This window comes from Aythya ferina (assembly GCF_964211825.1).
Source record: "Aythya ferina genome assembly, chromosome: 7".
Classification (NCBI taxonomy): domain Eukaryota; kingdom Metazoa; phylum Chordata; class Aves; order Anseriformes; family Anatidae; genus Aythya; species Aythya ferina.
Genome location: NC_140302.1, coordinates 28,910,446 through 28,930,352, shown reverse-complemented (window position 1 = coordinate 28,930,352; position 19,907 = coordinate 28,910,446). Strand labels below are relative to the sequence as shown.

General features: G+C 37.6%; 1 protein-coding gene across 1 annotated transcript in view; it reads left to right on the top strand.

The window, feature by feature from the left end:
• NRAP (nebulin related anchoring protein) overlaps positions 1-19,907 on the top strand; it is a 49,572-nt gene that overhangs the window by 28,077 nt on the left and 1,588 nt on the right. The window contains exons 25-41 of the mRNA XM_084526248.1: positions 708-812; positions 2,965-3,063; positions 4,645-4,749; positions 5,124-5,231; positions 6,037-6,150; positions 7,006-7,203; positions 8,526-8,630; positions 9,701-9,799; positions 10,588-10,692; positions 11,039-11,146; positions 12,790-13,101; positions 15,476-15,580; positions 16,275-16,373; positions 16,484-16,588; positions 17,861-17,968; positions 18,611-18,922; positions 19,169-19,321. Of these exons, the coding sequence (XP_084382374.1) occupies positions 708-812; positions 2,965-3,063; positions 4,645-4,749; positions 5,124-5,231; positions 6,037-6,150; positions 7,006-7,203; positions 8,526-8,630; positions 9,701-9,799; positions 10,588-10,692; positions 11,039-11,146; positions 12,790-13,101; positions 15,476-15,580; positions 16,275-16,373; positions 16,484-16,588; positions 17,861-17,968; positions 18,611-18,922; positions 19,169-19,321 (2,340 nt within the window). The remainder of the gene's footprint in view (positions 1-707; positions 813-2,964; positions 3,064-4,644; positions 4,750-5,123; positions 5,232-6,036; positions 6,151-7,005; positions 7,204-8,525; positions 8,631-9,700; positions 9,800-10,587; positions 10,693-11,038; positions 11,147-12,789; positions 13,102-15,475; positions 15,581-16,274; positions 16,374-16,483; positions 16,589-17,860; positions 17,969-18,610; positions 18,923-19,168; positions 19,322-19,907) is intronic.

Sequence of the window (19,907 nt, the reverse complement as noted above, 5' to 3'; positions counted from 1 at the left end):
GTGCTCAGCTGTAACCATCAGATACACTGTCTGACAGTGTATGTTGTTAATCTAAGTCAGTCTGCCATCCGGAGGTTTTAACTCAGAACTTCTAAAGGAAACTAAGATGGATATATGTACAGGTCTTGTTGAGGTGCAGGTGCTGAAATGCTTCTGGCTGCTTTGAGAAACCCAGCTGTTGAGCTTGTATAAGCTTTTGCAATTTAGTAGGCTGTTGGCAGGAGAGATTTTGTGAGGAAACAGAAGCACATCTGTACCCTTGCTCTTTAAAGACACATGGAAAACAAACAAACAAACAACAAAATGCTTTCCCTCCAGTACAGCAAAATGTTGGGGGTTAGGAAATGCTAGTTGCCATTTTCATATCATTGCAAATCATTAATAATCTTCTAAACAGTGCACATCAGATGCTATCTACAGTGAGACTGAATGTTTTTGCTAAACTAGAGTAAAAATTACAAGTGACAGTAAGGTATAGGCCACTTCTACAAATTGCCTTGAAAAGTACATTGCACAATGACTGGTGAGTCCTGATACTGCTATCTCATTCCGTAATTTATTTTGCTTTCCTTGCAACTGCTCAATAGCAAATAAAACACAAGCAGGAACTAATTTGACTTGGCTGTTGTTCCTGAGATTTCTGAATCCTTTAATGCCATTTTAAGTGTATGAACACCAACAATAGGATGATTTTTTTTCTTTGTCAGAACCGATACAGAGCAGATTTGAACTGGATGAAAGGAGCTGGATGGATAGCCACTGGGTCATTAAATGTGGAGCAGGCTAAGAAGGCAGGAGAACTCATTAGTGAGGTGAGATTTCATGACAGCATGCAACAGAATTTGCTGCATAATGTGTGCAAAATGTCTGTATAAAATTAAAATAATTTCCACTCAAAGGGGAAAGAAAAAGGCATACCACATGAAAGCCCTCAAAACCAGGGATAGAACTGGTAATTAGAGGGAAACCAGATACCAAACACACACCAGTAGGAGTCCATATAGCCTTTGCAAAAACAAAGTAGGTGACAAATGATATTATGAATAATAATGGCAATCAAACAGTGCTCAATTGCTACCCACTAGCCTACCTTTTTAATGAAGCAAAACAGGAGAGATGATGAAAAGATGCAGTCATTGGACCAAGAACCTTCTTTTGTAACAGATACACATTCCTTCTTGCTCCTTTCTCGGATATACTCACGTTAGCTATTGAAATTCACATAAATATCTCTGTATGCAGCTACATATATATGTCTGAGTAGTTTTCATCCTTATTTCTCCCTGTAGCCAGTGCTACTTACAGGAGAGGCAAACTCTAGAAACATTTGTGCCAGTCCCATGAGGCCTTCAAAGGAGGCACTGGTGGAAATGGTTAAAAGGTTCATCATATTCTGTCTCTGTTATTTCATAAGGAGTCCTATTGGCTAAATCTGCTGCACTAGGAGACTGGTTTTCGTGATTTTATTTTAGATAACCACTGGTGATATAGGAATCATCTGTCCATTTGCTCAATGAGAATAACAGTATAACCACTGGTGTAGCGTTGTGGTTATTCTTTCATATCTGCCTGATTCCTAACACTACTTTTTTTTTCCTGTATAGTTATAGTTTATCTGCAATGAAGAAGGATGTTTTTTTTCTTAGACACAACAAACTAGATCCTCAGCTGGTGGTATAAAGCAGGGTAGCTTCATAAAAGGTAGTATGGCAATGCCAGCTGGGATAATAACTGTAAGCCTATATAAGTATACCATTTTGATGTACAGTAGTGGCAAGTTAGCCATGTAGAAATTTGACCTGATAGGTTGTTTATGTCAGTCTTTTTTTGCGAGTACTAAATTTTAGATGGTTATGAGCCTCCTCCCTTTTTACATACAAACCATGAATTACTTCTATTACTGCTAAAAAGCAGTATTATTCTCAGATTTTTTGTAGAGATGTTCTGGTCAACTCATATTTGTCTTTACATCTGAACAGAACAAAGAGTCCCTACTCTTGTCCTCATTTAAACTCAGTAAGATTGCTCATTGTTGAGGGTTTTCTCTCTGAAACCAAAACATTGCTTATAAGCTTGTGATATCTTAAAAGACTTAATGTGTCTTACATAGTTGTTTAGAGTCTCCAGAGAATCAAAATGTTGTCTGAAGCTTCTGCAGATCATAGCTCAAACTAAAGGAGGATGATATGCCTTTAAACTTGAACACTGAGATATAAAGTTTCCAAAAGAGCCATGAATATGTTTATTGACTTGAGAGTTCATCACAGGCATCAGAAAAATTTAGTACGTGCTATTTGGACAAGAGATAAGAGTTATGATGGGTATAGGACAACTCATGCAGGAAGGGAAGATTTTGACACTTTTTCCATATGGTCCTGTTTCTAGTTTCCCATCAAACAGTCTTCATTTTAATTATGTATGTATATATATAACAAGTTTTCTGATAAGCTTCTATGGATCCTTTCAAACAAGCTGAATCACATACGTAACAAATAGGCACAAAGTTAATGACTGCACATATTTGCTATTTGTAAGTTAGGAGGAAAGCTAAGCCTTGAAACAGTAAGGTTAACTGCTGCCATTATTAACATACCACAATTGTATATCATTTCTTGCTTAAAGGAACTATAAATAAAAAATGCAATCAGTCATACTGTATTTGAAGCCATCTGAAAAAGATTTTAAAATCCTGAGTCCTGGAGTATTTTAGCAGGCAGAACCTGATTTTGAAATATTTTCTTTATATTTACAGAGAAATACTTTAATATTAATTGGGAAAAGGTTATTGTTAAATCGAAACAAATATTAATCTGAAAGTACCTAGGACATAAAGATGAGGAAAGAGGAATAATAATTATGTTCACAAATTCACTCTAATCTCCAGCAACCTATGATTTTTCTCTTTCAAATAGCATGAAAGAGCAGCACAAAATTCACAGCTTTGATCTTTTTTCTGCTCAACAGAAGAAGTACCGTCAGCATCCATATGCTTTGAAGTTTACCAGTATTAAAGACACTCCTGAGATGATCCAGGCTAGAATTAGTTATAACCAGGCTGTGGATGTAAGTTATAATGTATATACATTATGATTATAAGAGTGGTATCCTCTTTGAACGACCTGATTGAAGCACTGGCTTTCTCTCTCTTTCTTTCTCTGAGATTATCCTTGGGAACCATGAAACTTCTGTTTTTTGGTGTGGTGCATCTCACAAAGAGCATGTTTCTAACTTGGAATGGGAAGTCATAGCAATCCCACTGAAGTGAATGGGAATTTAACGTAAAAAGGGCTTTCAGTCCTTTTTTTTTCTTTTTTTCTTTTTTTTTTTTTTTTTTCCAGAAGTAAAATTCAAGACTAACACTGACCTTTGACCTTTAGAGGCTGTTGGCCTTTTGAGATTCATTGAGGAAGAACACATATGGGGTTCTTTCTCCTTTTCAAACAGATCTTTCAAATTTCAATTTCTGCATATTCTTTGGAAAGAAAATGTGAGGCAGCATGACAAGGAAGAAAAAATAAATTATTTCAAGCTGTCATCCTCCTGAGAGAGAAATCCAGAAGGGGAAACCTTAAAGGGAAGAATTGAGGCTGTTTAGTGTTTAAACATGTTTATTTTTAATAGAAGAGCGATTTAAAACCATTGTAGACTTAACTGGGATAATACTGAAGTAAATAATAAGCAAAAGTCACTCAAAAAAGACAAGTTTCAAACATGAGAGGATGTTTCATTGTGAAAATAGATATTTTTAAAGTGAAAAAGAAGATGAAAGACTTTGTGTAAAACACATGCTATTGTAATACTTATAGTGTCTATGCCTTTGGTTTAATTAATAAGATTCAAAAGGCTTACATCTCAGGCAGGATAAATAAAAGTCATTTTGTTCCACTGAGCCACAGTCAAAATCAGTCTGCTGCTCTACTTCTTCACACGTGGAGTTCTCATTAATTTTCCTCTCATGGAGCTGCATTACAAGTGGGTCTAGTTGCTAAAGAAAGTGGCAGCAGGGTGAAACAGTGAGACGTTCATTCTAATCTAGAGGGTCTCAAACCCATCATGCCTGGGAAAGGCAAGCTGGGTTGTCAAGACATGGGCCAAAGGCCACAAAAAAGTGGCTATCTGTACTGGGCTGAAAACTACTGTGTTAATGTGAGAATAAACTAAGAGAGGAAAGAAAAATAATTTCAAGGAGGTGATCTGATTAGCCATGGTAGGTGAAGTTCTGGTTAACCTCATAGAATACCTCTTATCTATCTGTAGACATCCCAAAGTCCTGAGCCAATCCTATATTCTTCCTCCAAAGACTGATACGAGTAGCCCATGTAGACAATTTAAGATGGGATCAGTCACCTTCTGAGTTTTTTGTTTGGAAACAATGTTGGAAGTCTTATCAAATTAATATTCAGATAAATGAACTTTCATAGTAATTGATTTATATGCTCATAACTTCTCACTTACTCTAGCTGATGGTTGCGTCAAACACTAAGTTTGAGTACTTTTTGACTGATACAGTTGCCTGTGTTTAATGCTGTTGTAATTTTTCCATAGTCCTTGCATTCCATAAACCTATTTGAAAATACTTTTTGTCTGAATTAGGTGATGAATGGGTAGTCAATACTTGCTACTGAAACTCATTTCTGTTTGCAGAGACTGTACAAGGAACATGGAGAGAGTGTAAAGCATCAGTATACACCAATAACAGATTTTCCTGAACTCCTTCTGGCCAAGTTAAATTCCATGAATATCAGTGAGGTATAAATCTTACCTTTAATACTTTAAAGGAAAATGGAAAAAGTTGATAGTGCTTTCCCGTTTATCCCACACCAGAAATCATACTAATATTGTTCCTTTCACCAGTGTTTGATCTATGGTCTAGGTGTTTCTGAAGTAAAATCAGAAATCAAATTTCTTACCAAACTTCTAAACAAACTTCTCTTAAGTTAGAAAGATAAGAACGAACACGTGATCTGATTATTCATGTTGTGTATTGATATTTTCATTTACGTTAGCAGTTTGTGCTAGAATAGAATGAAACAACTTTGGTAACATTGCTAGGATAACAGCAATGCTGCAGTGTCAACCCTCTGAACAGCCTCTCTGCTTCTCTCCTGTTCCATATTTCCTAGATTCGCTATAAGGAGTCCTGGGGAAAGATGAAAGACGGTGGATATCAAATGAAACTAGATGCCATTCCTTTCCAGGCCGCAAAGGCTTCGGGTGAAATCATAAGCGACGTAGGTGAACTTACTGCTGATACAGTCCAGTAGGAGATGTCAGTCACTCCAGAGTGTTTCTGCTCTGCTGAGTGACTCTTGATGGAAACAGCATGTCCAGTGAACTCTGCAGCTGGGAGACATCCGGCCTCAGTCTAGTTAGTTATTGTGCTTTTGGAGGTGTGGACACAATCAAGTTAACCATCAAAGGAAGCTTACCTAAGGCAAAGCTGACCAACCTCCTTAATGTATTGACTTGGCTACAGTCACTAACAGTGACAGGGATTGTTCAGGAGGTATCAGCCCCCGTCAGCTAGCCAACCTTTGGAGAAGAGACCTTAGTCAGGAAGTTCTACCCTTCAGTGTTTGTCTTGGGTGTCCTTTGCAGGTTGTAGAGATATATAGTTTAATTTAAAGCATAGGAGACTAGTTTTTCAGAATTTGCTAGAGAGCTAATGGAGAAAGGTTCCTCAGGTTTATTCTGATCACTTGCACCAGGTTCTTGTCTTCCACCACCTGTGTAATAGCAGGTAACTGACTCAAACTACTTTAAGTGTTCATTGTTTTTGGCTTATTTATATATTTTTGCGTGTGTATTACTTTCCCTAAATAGGATAAAATATTTAAATGTTTCTGCAGATGAAGTCTCCCAAGCATCCACGAAAGATTTGTTCAAATTTGATATCGTATTAAATATAGCCAGAAATTATTGTCCATAGCAGCTCTTCTTCTGTAATAAGAAAACCCTTTTATTCAGATTTTAACAGTTCTAATACTTCTCTTCAATCCTATTCATATGTTTGTTTTTTTCCTATTTCTTTTTCAGCATAAGTATAAGGAGGCATTTGAGAAAATGAAAGGACAGATGGTTGGTTCATGTGGACTGGATGGTGATATTCACATTGCTCACTCGGTTCATGCATCATCGCTGCAGAGTGATGTAAGTACAAGAAAGAAGATGTGGACATTTTGGAATTGATTTCTTAACAGTGCCTAGTTCCTCATGGACAGAATATTTAGCTTTGGACTAGCTTCTTATCATACTGTTCGATTTCAGTGGGCTTACACTAGGATTCTTTTCTTGTGTAATGATATGTGTAGATTGAGATAGGTAAAACAACTGTCTGAATAAATCAGTCATTTGTGAGGTTATTTTATGTCAATTTGATGACCATCAATAGATCTGGATGTTTCTCAATTTTTGCATAATCTGATTAGGAAATTCTTTAAATCTTTAAATATTTCTCCAGCTTTCTTTTCCTGGAACAAGAAGTGAAAACAAAAATCAGAAACACCTTCCCCTCTCCCCCCCCAAGTAATATTAAATCTTTTGAAATTAAGCTGGCCAAATCAGTATACAATGACAAATATTTTGAGAAGGGATTTTTACTAATTCTAATACATATGTGGCCATTTGTGTTTTATGTCCAGGCAGTAGCTTCAACTTTTTGTTGTGCATTCTAGAAATGCAGTAAATTAAGAATTCTTTTATCAGATTGATAATTTGTAGCTTTAATGTGTCCAATTCTTTAACAAAAATGAAAATAAATAATATCTCAGCTTAATTAAATATAATATAGATGGCTACTATTTTGATGCAGAGTAGGCTGCCACATAGTATAATTACACATAATGATTATTCATGGTATAGTTAAACAGATTAAGAAAATCATTTTTAAAAACAATAATTTATGCTGGAAAATTGAGGAAATATGGATAAAGTGTCTTCTGATCAAAATTTGAATTCTGATTACCATGCTGTGATTATAAACGTGTTCTGTTTTTAATTTGATAGGTGAAGTATAAGCAAGGTTTTGAGGATACAAAGGCTCACTTCCATCTGCCACTAGACATGATAAACTTGGTACATGCCAGGAAAGCCCAGTCTCTGGTCAGTGAACAAGAATACAGACAGCTGCTACACCAGTACACTTCTTTGACTGATGATCTGAGATTGCAGTGCGCCAAGAATGCATATAAACTACAGAGTGAGGTAATTGCAAAACATCCCTGCAATATTTCCCTGTTGGGTCTGGTGCAAGATAGTTCTGTTCCAAATCATGGCAGCTGATGGTATATATTTGCACAGCAACTGAAGGATAAACAATTACTGTTTTCCCTTGATTACATTCAGGAATGAGACATTTATCTTGTTGGGCATTTGTACAATGTGTGTGAGCACACCATGGTAAGAGATAAAGTAAGGTAGTCTTTGATGATGGGGCAGAGAAGTGTTTGCAAGTGGGGATGAGTACCCTGATGGTGAATTACTCTTTTTAAGGCCTTACTAACCATGAAAACTCTTCACCCATATGTATTTTGAGTTGATTTGCACCTGGGTGGGAGTAATGTGCACTTCCACAAGAAAAATGCCTGTTGTTAAAGATCTGATTTGTAAGAGAGCTGTACACTGTGGCCCAAGATATAACCTCTGCAATTCTCATAAGGATGAGTTTATCTCACTACATGATCTTGAGTAGAATTACCTAGATAACTCCTTACAAATTCAAGGGTAGGCAGAGTCAGTTAGCACTAAGATCTAAGTAAAGGGCTTTCAAGAAATTAGGTTGCCTCAGGAGTCCTCAGGAAGGACTGTATCTTAAAAACAAGTCCATCCTAATTCTTTTGAAGCAGAAAATAAGACAACCATCCTTCTCATCATCACTCATCTCATCATCAGATGAAATAGGATTTATTATAAAGTATCTACTTGTAATCTAGTGGTCACATTTGAAAAAGTAATGTTTACAATGAGTCTCTGCTGTGTTTGGTGGTCTAGAAAATATTCTAACAAAATCTGCAGGCTGTCTCAGTGGTATTTTTCTGTAGTGTTCTCTATGTTATGACCATGCAAAATTGTTTGAAAGTAACCGTATTTTGTCTGCTAGCCTAGTTTTTAAGAAGTTACTACCTTTTTTTATTCTTTTTTAATATTTCATGCATTTTTCTAAATTGCTTTTATTTTATGTAAATTTATAAATAAATACTCTGTAGATTTGATTTATATATTATATGCAAATTAAATTTATATATCTGGCAAAAGTATTTTCAAGGTTTCAAAAGGAAGTGAGGAGCCCAAATACCATTCAGTGTTCATGGGACTTAGTACTCTTTAGAATCTTGCATCTGTACAGTAGATCTATCAGTGCTGTATGCACAGAAACACAAGAGCCTAGGGTAAAGTACTTTAACTTTCTGTAGTAAGTACTAATTTTAGTGGATTTATTTGAATAACCTTATTGTGTATTTCTGGATGAATAAATATAGGGCATCTCAAATGAAAACTTGTAATTACTTCTGCTTGGTTTTCCTTAGAATTTATACCGGTCTGACATGAACTTTATGCGAGGAGTTGGATGTATTACTCCAGGGGCCCTAGAGATTGAAGGAAAGAAGAAAGCTTCTGAACTCATCAGTGAGGTAACAAAAGAGGTTTTTGATTTCTCCCCTACAAACAAGAGTTTGCCAGATGTCTTTCCATTAAACTGGGCTGGCAAAGTGACTCACTGGATAATGCTAGGCTCCCTCCCCTTGTGTTTGATCACTCCAATCATGTTCTAACTGCAGATGGGTGAACCTGATGGAATTCAAGGTTTTGCAGGCTTTGCTAACTGTTTTTGCAAGTCTTTTCTCCCGTGTTTCAGACCTAGGAGGTTGTTAGTTTATGTGATTTACTTTAGTTTTAAAATGTTGTGTTTTTTTCCTTTCTGTTTTTCAACTAAAAATAAGGTTGTGACTATCTCTCTTAAGTACCTTGTACTGTTTCTCCAAAATTATACTGCAGAGTGCCCAGTACATTACACTGTCCTCAGCTTGACTTCTGCTTTGCAGTCTTAGATTGTTTTTTCACTTGCTGCCTTCATGTGCTATTTTTTAAACACTGCTTTGACTGAATTTTTCTCTCCTTTGTTTTGTTGTCTTCTTACAGTCTCTACTAGTTTCAAATGGTGGATTTTTTGCCCATATTCATATATATGTGAAATTAAGAAAGAAAATATATATATTTTTTCATAGTGGCATTCTAGTGAGTGGATCCCTTCTTGCAGTGATCTTACAGTTATTTTGTTCACAATTCTGACATAACACCACAGGTTGGATGGAACCTTATCTTTCCCACCAAAAAACAGATCATTTGGCTTATGCAGCACCTTTTCGTAGGATTGGATTTACTTTTACTGTAATTCCACTAGTCAGGGTTAATGACACCAAGGGGTGAAACAACCTCATTATTATATTCAACACAGCAGCACCTTGTTTGCTTGTTTTTTGTTTTACACCTTATTCCTTACTTTTCCCCTGTGAGACTTCAGTTCATCAGATTCAGAGAAGCAAAGGTAAATTAGTGTAATGGTTAATAGATAACATATCCTTTGCAAGGTAGGGTTTTAAACACACTTCTAGTGTGTTTTAAGTACAAGTGTTGGAAAATGTACCTTATCTGACAAGACAATTTAGTTATTCTGTTCATTTTTCTTTGTGTATGAACTCAGAGTAAATATCGTCAGCAGCCACATTCCTTCAAGTACACATCGGTGACAGACTCTCCTGGTCTCCTTCATGCAAAATTCAGCAATATGATTGCTAATGAGGTAGGCTCTCCTAACGTGAATCAGAAAATATGCTTTTCAAAATGCAGAGAGAGAGGGATGGAGGAGTGGGAAAGAGACAACCCTGTTCTGAAAGAAAATGTATCAAAAAGAAAGCAAGCATCACTGAATTCTGCTTTTACACAGTTTTTATTATTTCCAGACAAACATTTAATCCCATTCTTCAATTCAGTCTCTTTTTTAAAAGCTTGAATAGTGCCCATACATCCATATGTCCTGTTATCAGGTGTTTTTACATGAAACAAAGCCTCAAAAGATCATTTCTGGGGGGTGTTCTTGAGGGAGCTCATTTGCATAACATGGTCCACTTTTGAGGCCTCCAGAAAAAGAATCCTTTTTCTAATTTTCAAAAAACAAGAGAAAACCCACAGGTAAATTACCAAAATTGTCTGTAATAAAAAAATCCAAGCTAAAAAAATACGAATAGTCTTACAGAAATGCCAGGCCTTTTAAATAACCCACTTTTAAGGTGTCCTTAATGTTCTCGGATCAACTTTTGGCCTTCTGGGAACATACAAATGCAAAGCTAACAGCACAGTGGGTAGGCTTCATGATATATGCATAAAAATTGATTTTAAAGTTGCTTTTTTTTATGCCCAGAAAAAAAAAAAACAAACACAAAAACATGCAATAACATTGCTATATTCTCAGTGTTTTTTTGCAGTGGCTGATTACAATTGTCATAATCATAAACAACTTAAGCACTGCTATTACATTATTGAAACATTTGGAAAAATAATTGCAATCGTCTTTTTTGATCTCTTTTCTAGCGTCTTTATAAAGCAGCAGGAGAGGACAGTCAGCATCACTACACACCAACGCTGGGTCTGCCTGAGTTTACACGGGCAAGAATAAATGCAGCCAATCTCAGTGATGTAAGAGGTTTTTATATTTCTTATATGGGTTGGCGGATGAGTTGTGCAATGTCAAGAAAGATGGATAAACAGAGGACTTTTTAGATCTGTTCTATTTATGATTCCCTGATTTGATTATATTTATCTCCATTAGCATACATACAGTTGTAAATTAAATCTACATAAAGAATAAGACTTGTTTTGTCTAAGTTTGTAGGATTTCCTCAAGATAATTAAAAAAAAAAATCCTTTGATTATGAGGAATGAGACTGTAACTCAGAATAACAAATGAAAGAGGGTTCCTTTGTTTGTTCCTTTGTGCATTTAAAAGTGAAAGCGCAATCTACATGTGCCTTTCCTACTTTAGGCAAAATACAGGGAATCTTGGCATAATCTACGTGCTCAAGGCTACAAGCTGACAACGGAAGCACTCCCTTTCCAGACTGCGAGGGCCTCCAGAGAAATTGCCAGTGATGTGAGTTGAATGATTCAACCTTCCATCTTGCCTAATTTCTGTTAACTTCATGTAAAACAATGTCTAAAGCAGATTTTACTGAATTAAAGCAACTCCGTAACCATGTGAGACAAGTGTGAGACAGAATATATTACTTATGAATGAGATTCTTTGTGTGAATTTAAAAAAAAAAAAAAAAAAAAAAGGAGAAAAAAAAAGAGGAAGAATCACTGCTAATCGAGAACCAAGCTCAGTTAAACATCTTCCAGTGGGAAATAGCTGGTGAATTAAAGTATTTGCAGACAGATAAATCAGAGAGATTCTGCTCCTCTCCAGGCTTTTAGCTTCTCATATTATAAAGTGCCCACTAATTCTGTCCACCCTGCTTTGAACTGACTTTTGGAAGCGCTTGGGGCTCCTGAATTGAAATGAAGTCAGAAGAAGTATTCTTTGAATCTCTGTAAATCAGGAGCTGACTGTCTGGTTATGAAGTGAAAATTAGTGAACTCTCCTGTATACGTGTTTTCTTAGCCTCTGAAATAGGGGAAAAAATTTTCTTACCTCTAAAAATATACTCTTATTTAGGTTGTTGTTTGGAAAACACTCAGACATGATGGTATCCATTTCTCAGAAAGCCCAAGTTCATCTCAGGAAATTTAACAAGAAAAAACTGACAATTAAGCTAAAATTAAGTAAAGAAAGTATTTCGTTTGTGTAGTATTTACTTGCATATTTTATCTCTAATATGATAAAATATGAATCTATTTCATGTGCATTTGTTTTACGAAGCAACTATATCTAGCTGTAATGTATACTTAACTATATTTTGCAGAGTGCTTTTGGTTACAGCTTCAGATCTGCTCTAAAGGGTACAAATCCATAATAGAATTATATCCACTTACAACAGATCTGAATTTGGCCCTTCATCTTTGAAGCACTTTATAAACATTAGCTACTGTAATTTAATCCCCACAACTCTCTTGTGTGGTAGATAAGTGTTATTATCCCATTTCAACTACATTATGAACTCTTCAGGGCCCAGGCCTTCCCTTTAAAGTTCCAAGCACCCTGTTGATGCTGTATAAATAATCATTATCATCATCATCACTATTTCACAGAGAGGATAAATGCAAGATCATAGGGAGAGTTATAGTCCCAGCTAAGATGAGAATGAGGGGTTGCTGGTGCTTATTCTTGTGTTCAGGCCACCATCTTAGGTTTCTCAACATAGTTATTGATCCGGGAAGACTGAATTTACTCTTTAAAATAGCTGGGTGGCATTTGCAAATCTGAAGGCTACAAAGTGCATATGTTTCTCTGTATAGATTTTTTTCTTCTTTTGTTTGTTTCTCTTACATTCTCATTCCTAATGATGGGATCATAACTATGAGAGATAATGAAAGTCCACGATCTGAGGTTAAACATGACAAATGCTTAGAGGATATTCGAAGCGTGTACTGAATTGTGCTTAACTTAAATGTTGCAACTACTGTGATATTTAAATTTGAAAGCAACAAGAGATGCAAAAATTACTTCATAGTGCTGCATAGTCTGGCTGTTTTTACAGTCAGCATAGATATTTCTGTGTTTTATCCTGAGTTATTTAGCCAGAGCAGGCAGCTTAAATTTGGCACATTTTCACTTTTACCCTTTCTTATTTTTAGTACCAGTATAAATACAACTTTGTGATGGAGAGAGGAAAGCACATTGGTGCCAGAAGTGTTCTGGATGATACCAGGTTGCTGCACTGCTTGCATGCTGCCAAATTACAGAGTGAACAGGAATATAAGAAAGGATCCCAAGGAGTGTGGTCTCAGTACCATCTGCCCATGGACATGGTGAATCTTGTCCATGCAAGGAAAGCCCAGGCCTTAGCAAGTGATCAAGACTACAGAAAGAGACTCCATGAATTCACAGCGCTCCCAGAAGATATGAAGATGAAATGGGCCAAAAAAGCCCACATGCTACAGAGTGAGGTAAAGACTTTCCTTCTCTTAATAGTAAACTGAAGTTAACAATAACTAAGCTTTGAGTGACTGGAACAAACTGTAAGCTGACATTGGGCAGTGGGTTTTAGACAGATTGTAAACTAGTGTACGTGTAGCAGCAAGATATCTGATTGCTCTGCACATACGGACTATACGTGAATCAGGGGTTCTCATGTTTTGAACCTGACAGAAAATCATTGTGGTCACTTACCTGAGGGATGTAAAACAGATCTCTTGACATTTTGGATCACAGCCAGCCAGAGGTTTGACAGCCATTGCCCTACGTGCAGAATTCTTTGTGCAGGAAATTAAATGCTCAGAGGTTGCTTTGAGATATGGTGTTAGAAGGTCACGTTGCAGACAGGGCTGGGAATATCAAACAAACAGTTCCCCAGATGTGTTCGCAGAAATTGCTCTCACAATTGTAAGTTCAGACAAACTTTGACAGAAATGGTGGAATCTCAGGGTGGGCAACATCCCATGTCACTTTGTCATAGCATGTTTACCTTTGTTCAGGGACAAGCTATTGGTTTCTTTGAAACACAAGTAAATATTGAGTTCATGTATAAGGCTGCATGGATGCAGGTAGCTGTATTTTAATGATTTTGGTTCTGGAGTCATCTTTCCTTAGGTGCTTTGTACCAGAAAGCTGTATTTGGGTGCGTTTTTGTTGTGTTAGAAAAGAGACTGAATGATCCAGCAAGGAAGTGCAAAAGGTTGTTCAGGAAGTTGTTCTAACTCTTTATAGGTTTTCAGAGAGCTGATCACTTACTGAACTCAGCATTTTATTGAGAGACAAAGTGATGGGATGTCAGATATGAAGGTCAGATATTTACAGATAGTCCAGCCATGAAAGTCAAAGCATTGCAGAGCTTGTAACCTTCTTTCTTACTCAGTGTACTTGCTATCTAGTATTCCAAATATACTAGATATAATACTATACATATTATAGAGTATATAAATATACTCTTTGTTGCCAGAAAAAGACATCTTCAAAGAACCCTCCTTAACTTCTCTCTTCAAGTGGGAGCAAATGATCCAACTAAAGGATCCCAGTTGGATTTTATTATTATGGTATACAATTGTATTTTTTCATTTGTCTAGATAAAAATGAAGTGTTACCCTGGGAAACAGAGGTATCTGGAGGGCAGCAAAAATAAGGATTAGGAATGAGTGAGAGAATTTTGGCTGTAGTTTCAGATCAGCACAACAGATGCTAGAGACCCTGGTTTACTACTCAGTAGAGCCCACCAGTTGCTGCCTCCTGGCTGATAAGTAGACCTCACAGCTACACTGCTGGTAGTAGAAAAAGCTCTTAGCTGTCAAAGTATGCTAGCTGTCTCAGGGAGCAGTGACTAAGCAACTACATTCACTAAGCAACTTTTTGGAGATAGATAGTCTCAGGATGGCGTGGAAGCTGTTGCTAGATGGGATTCTTTGCCTTTCCAAATGCCATTCCTGCCTTCTGCTGTAAAGGGTAACTGATGACATTGAGGTTAGTTAGATCCAGGTAGGCAGGATATTTTGCTATTTACTGATCTGTGATGGTGGTTTATATTATAAGAAAGCGTAATTTCCAAGGACTTAGTCCTAACAGCATGTAGTTTAGAGCTTGCCTAACAAGGGTCAAGACAGGAGATGAATAAGGACCTCAGGACTTAGCTCTTTGCCTATAGACACCTCAGAGAAATGACCAAGGTGTTTTTGTCCAATCCCCTCGCTGCCTAGTAAAGATAATGTACAGCACCCATTTGAGCTAGCTGGTTGCTGTCCCCTTTTGTGTATAGGAGAAAAAAATACTGAAAAAATGGATGACTGGATTTGAGTCAAGCAGTGACTATTATGCCACTGAAGGGGCCACTATCATACTGAAGCAGAAGTCAGAATTGTTGGGACTGAGAGTACTTTACTGGTTCTGACTTTTTATTGGGTCTGTCTCATTTTCCTTTCTGGATCAGGAGGTAGAGAAAGCCTTTAATGTGAGTAAAGAATCTTAAGTCTCCTCTTAGAAATGGGGTTAATGAGGAAGCCTGCACCAGATAAAATAATTAGTATTCCTGACTTGAACTCACCTCAGAAAATTATTTCAAAAGGGTTTCTTTTACGCCCAGTACAAACAGGTTATTACTTACTGCTTTGAGTCATACTAATTCACTTGTGGGGCCTTCCCTTGTAACTTGCATATGATACATTATTTAATTCCTGGTGGAATGAACAAATGCAAACAGTTTGGCTTTACGATCTGATATGTGCCTGGCAAATGAAAAACCTCAAGATGTTAATATGAATCAGGGAGTCTTTTTAAAAAACCTTAATAGCTGTGGATACAAAACTGATAGCTAACGATTTTCGTTTTTAACAGCATCGCTATAAATCAGACTTGAACTTCATGAAAGGAGTTGGTTGGATGGCTCTGAGATCTCCGCAGATAGAAAGTGTAAAGAAGGCTGGAGAGCTCATCAGTGAGGTAACTGATAAATCTTTCATGGGATAGCACGTCTGTAGGAATTGTTTACCATCAAGGCTCCTCGTTACATGACACTTACGAATGTAGCTTATCATTTCCTTTTGATGTGGGAGCCTGTTTATACAAGGTGTAAGTTACCAAGAAGCAGTACGGGAGATGCAAGTCCACTGTGTGACACCTGCTGAATATTTTCCATTCTGAATGAAACACAAGAGTATAAACAAAACATGTAGCAATAAATAAATGCAGTAAATTCTATTATGAAATTCTAAGCAGGTGCTTATGGAAATGTTATAGAAAGGTACAGCATTGACAGTCATGCTGAGGGGGCACTAGCCTGCTCAGTATTATGTATTAATGGAGAAGAATTATGAGCTGTCAAAAGTGTAGTGTTCAAAAGATTTTGCATGTGAATATCCAGTGCAAAGTCCTTCTTACAAAACAACAACAACAAAGTTTGGTGCCTGCACATTAGAGCAATGAGACAGTGGCATCCTTTATAATAAGCTGAAAGAGCAACTGAGACTAAAGCAGATGGATATATGTTTTTATTACTATGGCTTCAGGAAGGTGATATTTGTATCATATTTGCCCTAGTTATCACACACCCAGAATCATGATATATCAGTGTCTAACAGAAACATCCTGTGTTGTTTTTTTTTTTGTTGTTGTTTGGTTTTGTTGCCTCCCCCAGACAAAGTACCGTCAGAAGCCAGAAAGTCTGAAGTTCACTTCTGTAGTTGACTCTCCAGATTTGATTCATGCTAAAAATAGCTACCTCCAGTGCAGTGATGTAAGTTTCATTTTACTATAAATGATCATAACTTCCATTGTGCTATAATGCATTATAGAGTTGACCTCAATTCCAGTACCAGTTAAATTCAATGACTTTTGACTCCTCAGAGGCTGTACAAGGCTGGAGACTCTGAAGCCATGCACAAGTATACCCTGCCTCCTGATCATCCAGACTTTATCCGAGCCCGCCAGAATGCACTTCACATCAGTGATGTAAGTAATAGAGGCTTTTACTTTGAGGAATTGGCTTGGTAATGGTCATTAAAGAAAACAAATTTGCTTGGGAATGAAAAACTTTCATGAATATGTAGAAGCCGGGTGCTTTGAGCCTGACATGAACTCAAAAAGCCATAGCTTGTGGACAGCTTACCCCAGGCAGAGGCACTCAATTTATCCCTAATATACCAGTCTGTAATTAAACCGTTGCCATCATTAGCTGCAGGGTCAGATTCACCTTAGTTTGAAAAAGGCTTTGAGTTCCTTGGTTAGTGGTAGGTCCTCTATAGGTAAAAGAAAGAAATAGGATTTACATTCTTTGAAGTGACAGAGAAAAAAAATAAACATGGCAAAGAGATGATTGCACACAAACAAAAGGTCAACCCTAGACCTGTTAACAAAGCACACAGTAAAGTTTGTATCGGTTCTACCCAGGCTGCCTTCTGGTTCTTGCAGGACTGCTGGCATCTCAGTTTACCTTTGGACTAAGCACCACCTAGCACTAAATCCATCAGTGAAACATAAAAATATCTTTTGAAATATGAATTGGATTTTGTGCTGGTTTTCATATAGTCACAAACCCCAGAAAAGATGAATCAAAGTCTTACAGAAAGAAAATCAATAAAATCAGAAAGGGACAGCCAGAAGTGTCTGCTAAGGTACAGCAGCTGGGCAGCAGGATGCACAGACTGGAGGCTGGTGTAAGGATGTTTCTAAGGGAGGAAGAACCAAATCTAGAGAAATTTTTCTCTTCAGGATGTAAATGTATTTCACATCCACAAAGTCACATTAAATATGTTAGAACTGGCTGTTATTCCAGATGAGTTAATGAAGCCACATGTGGCTGTGGAATAGAGACAGGGATCATTAGAAAAGCTTGAAATAACTGGCATTGAAATTATGATGCCACGAAACCCAAGACACTGCAAGTGGATGCATCAAAAGAGAGAATAAGGGCAATATCAATGCAATATTGATGTGACTGATGCATCACAGTTTCTAATAGAAATTAAATCAAATCAAAAACAACCACATTCAAGTACAAAAGGAAACCCTGGTGGCATTTTTCAGATGAGACATTTTATCATTATGGGGAATAGAAAATAAGTTGAAGTGCTATAGAACTGGATCAAAACCTTGGAGATGGTACTGATGACTCTTGATACAAATAAGCCCAGTAGGATAAAACATTTATTATTGCAGTTATGGGACTACGTTTAAGACACTGCGGGGGGAAATGACTGTTTTGTTCTTTTCTTCTCAACACAGAAAGTGTATAAAACATCTTGGGAACAGACAAGGGCATCTGGCTATGATTTTAGGATTGACGCCATTCCGTTCCAGACAGCAAAGGCTTCAAGAGAGATTGCGAGTGATGTAAGAATTGTTCTGTTTTGTTCTGTTTCAAACGCTTCCCAACCCTATTCCCATGCCACCCCCACCCTGTAAAAATGGTGAATTCTGACATAAGAGAACATTATTCTGTTTTGCAAAAATGGGTGACCAGTGAAAACAAATGCCAGTTAAGTGCAAAGGTTTCCAGCTAGAGGCTCCCATAATAATGTCCAACACCAAGCTGCTCTTCATTTCAAGGAGCTGTACTTGGGGAGGAAGTGTATTATATTATAGGTAAATAAGCTAGTTATCAGGCTAGGGATAGCCAACCCTGGGCTAGAATAAAGTGTGTCACCTTTGAGCAGAGAAGACATCATCAAGAAAGCTGAAGATGGAAGAGCTTTATTGCTTATTGGGTTCACAATAAGAAGACCTTTGGTTGCTTTTGAAAGGATTACTTTGGGCTCCCTAAGCCATTCCACTCCCTTAAAAAAATTAGCACAAAGGTCATTCTCCTAGAATGTCACGTTAAATTAACAGCTACAGCTTGATATCAAACAAACCCTTGGTCACCGTGCACTACAAGAAGCAGTATGGATAGCTGGGGAGGATAAGTTGCTTCATAACAGAATTTGAAGGTGATATAAATACGAAAGTGAGAATTTTCCTTTACATCTCCTGCAGTACAAATACAGAGAAACCTTCTTGAGAGGCAGAGGCCAGCAGATTGGATTCCTCAGTGCAAATGATGATCCCAAAATCAGACATGTCCTCAGAGTGGGGAAACTCCAGAGTGACAACCAATACAGGAGTGGATATGCCCAAAACAGGGCGCAGTTCCACAGCCACCTTAACCAGCCGGGGTTCCTGCATGCTAAGAGAAGCCAGCAGCTCGCCAGCAATGTTAACTACAAGCAGCCCTTGCATGAATATACTTGTGATCCTGAGCAGCTAAACGTGAAGCATGCAAAGCAGGCCTATAAGCTGCAGAGCGATGTAAGTACAGCTGAGTGGCACTGTCGTGTCAGGTGCTAGGTGCTTGCTGTGGCAATGTGCTTCACAGAGCTTGTCTATCAAGAAAATAATTCTTAAAAGAACTATGGTTTGTTTGTGGAGAGCAAACACTTTGTTTATTATTGACCCTGTTGCTCTTTATATGCTTTCTCTTGAAAACCCAGGGCATGTGGTTTGATTAATGTTAACCAAATTAAATACACACTAGTGTATGTTTCATTCTCTTAGGTAAAATACAAGTCTGACTTGAACTGGCTCAGAGGCATTGGCTGGACTCCCCCAGGTTCTTACAAAGTTGAAATGGCAAGAAGAGCTGCTGAGCTGGCATACCTTCGGGACATGGCAATGCAAGCTGCTTCTGCTCAGTATGGACCTCAAGCTGTAAGTAAATCATTCTTCTCACAAATTGCAAGAGCTCTGCTCTGTAGAAGGAAGGCAGGCACACATCCTGTTTAATGCTTTTGGTTGCTTCCTGGACATTGCAGTTCTCCCAATTATTTAAACAGAATATATATACTTCCATCATCAAGCTTTGTGTACACCTCAGCTTGAAGCAACCTCTCAAGGGAATTCAGCTATGTCAGGGTTGAGTAATTCCTTTAGGGATCAGGAAATGCCACAGGACAGGATTTTTACTTACATTACAGGATGCGTTTCCCTTAACTTTGGATGTTGGCAGATCTCAAAGTGTCCTGCTATATCCACAGAGAGCAAAATTGCAGTTGGAAAGGACTCCCTGTGCAACTCCCTTTCTCTTTTCCTAGTTTTGGCAAGACACATCCTTGTTACCCTGTAATCTCCACTGACAGCTGTATTGACAAGCTCATTGTAGATTCCTAAGAACATAAAGCGTACTGTGGGAAGCTTTTTGCTCCAGCTTCCTCCACCTCTGTCCGTCCCAAGCTGCAAGAAATTACAAACTTGTTTCTTCCCCAGGTTTTCCTTCTCCCTCACCTCCATAGCATGG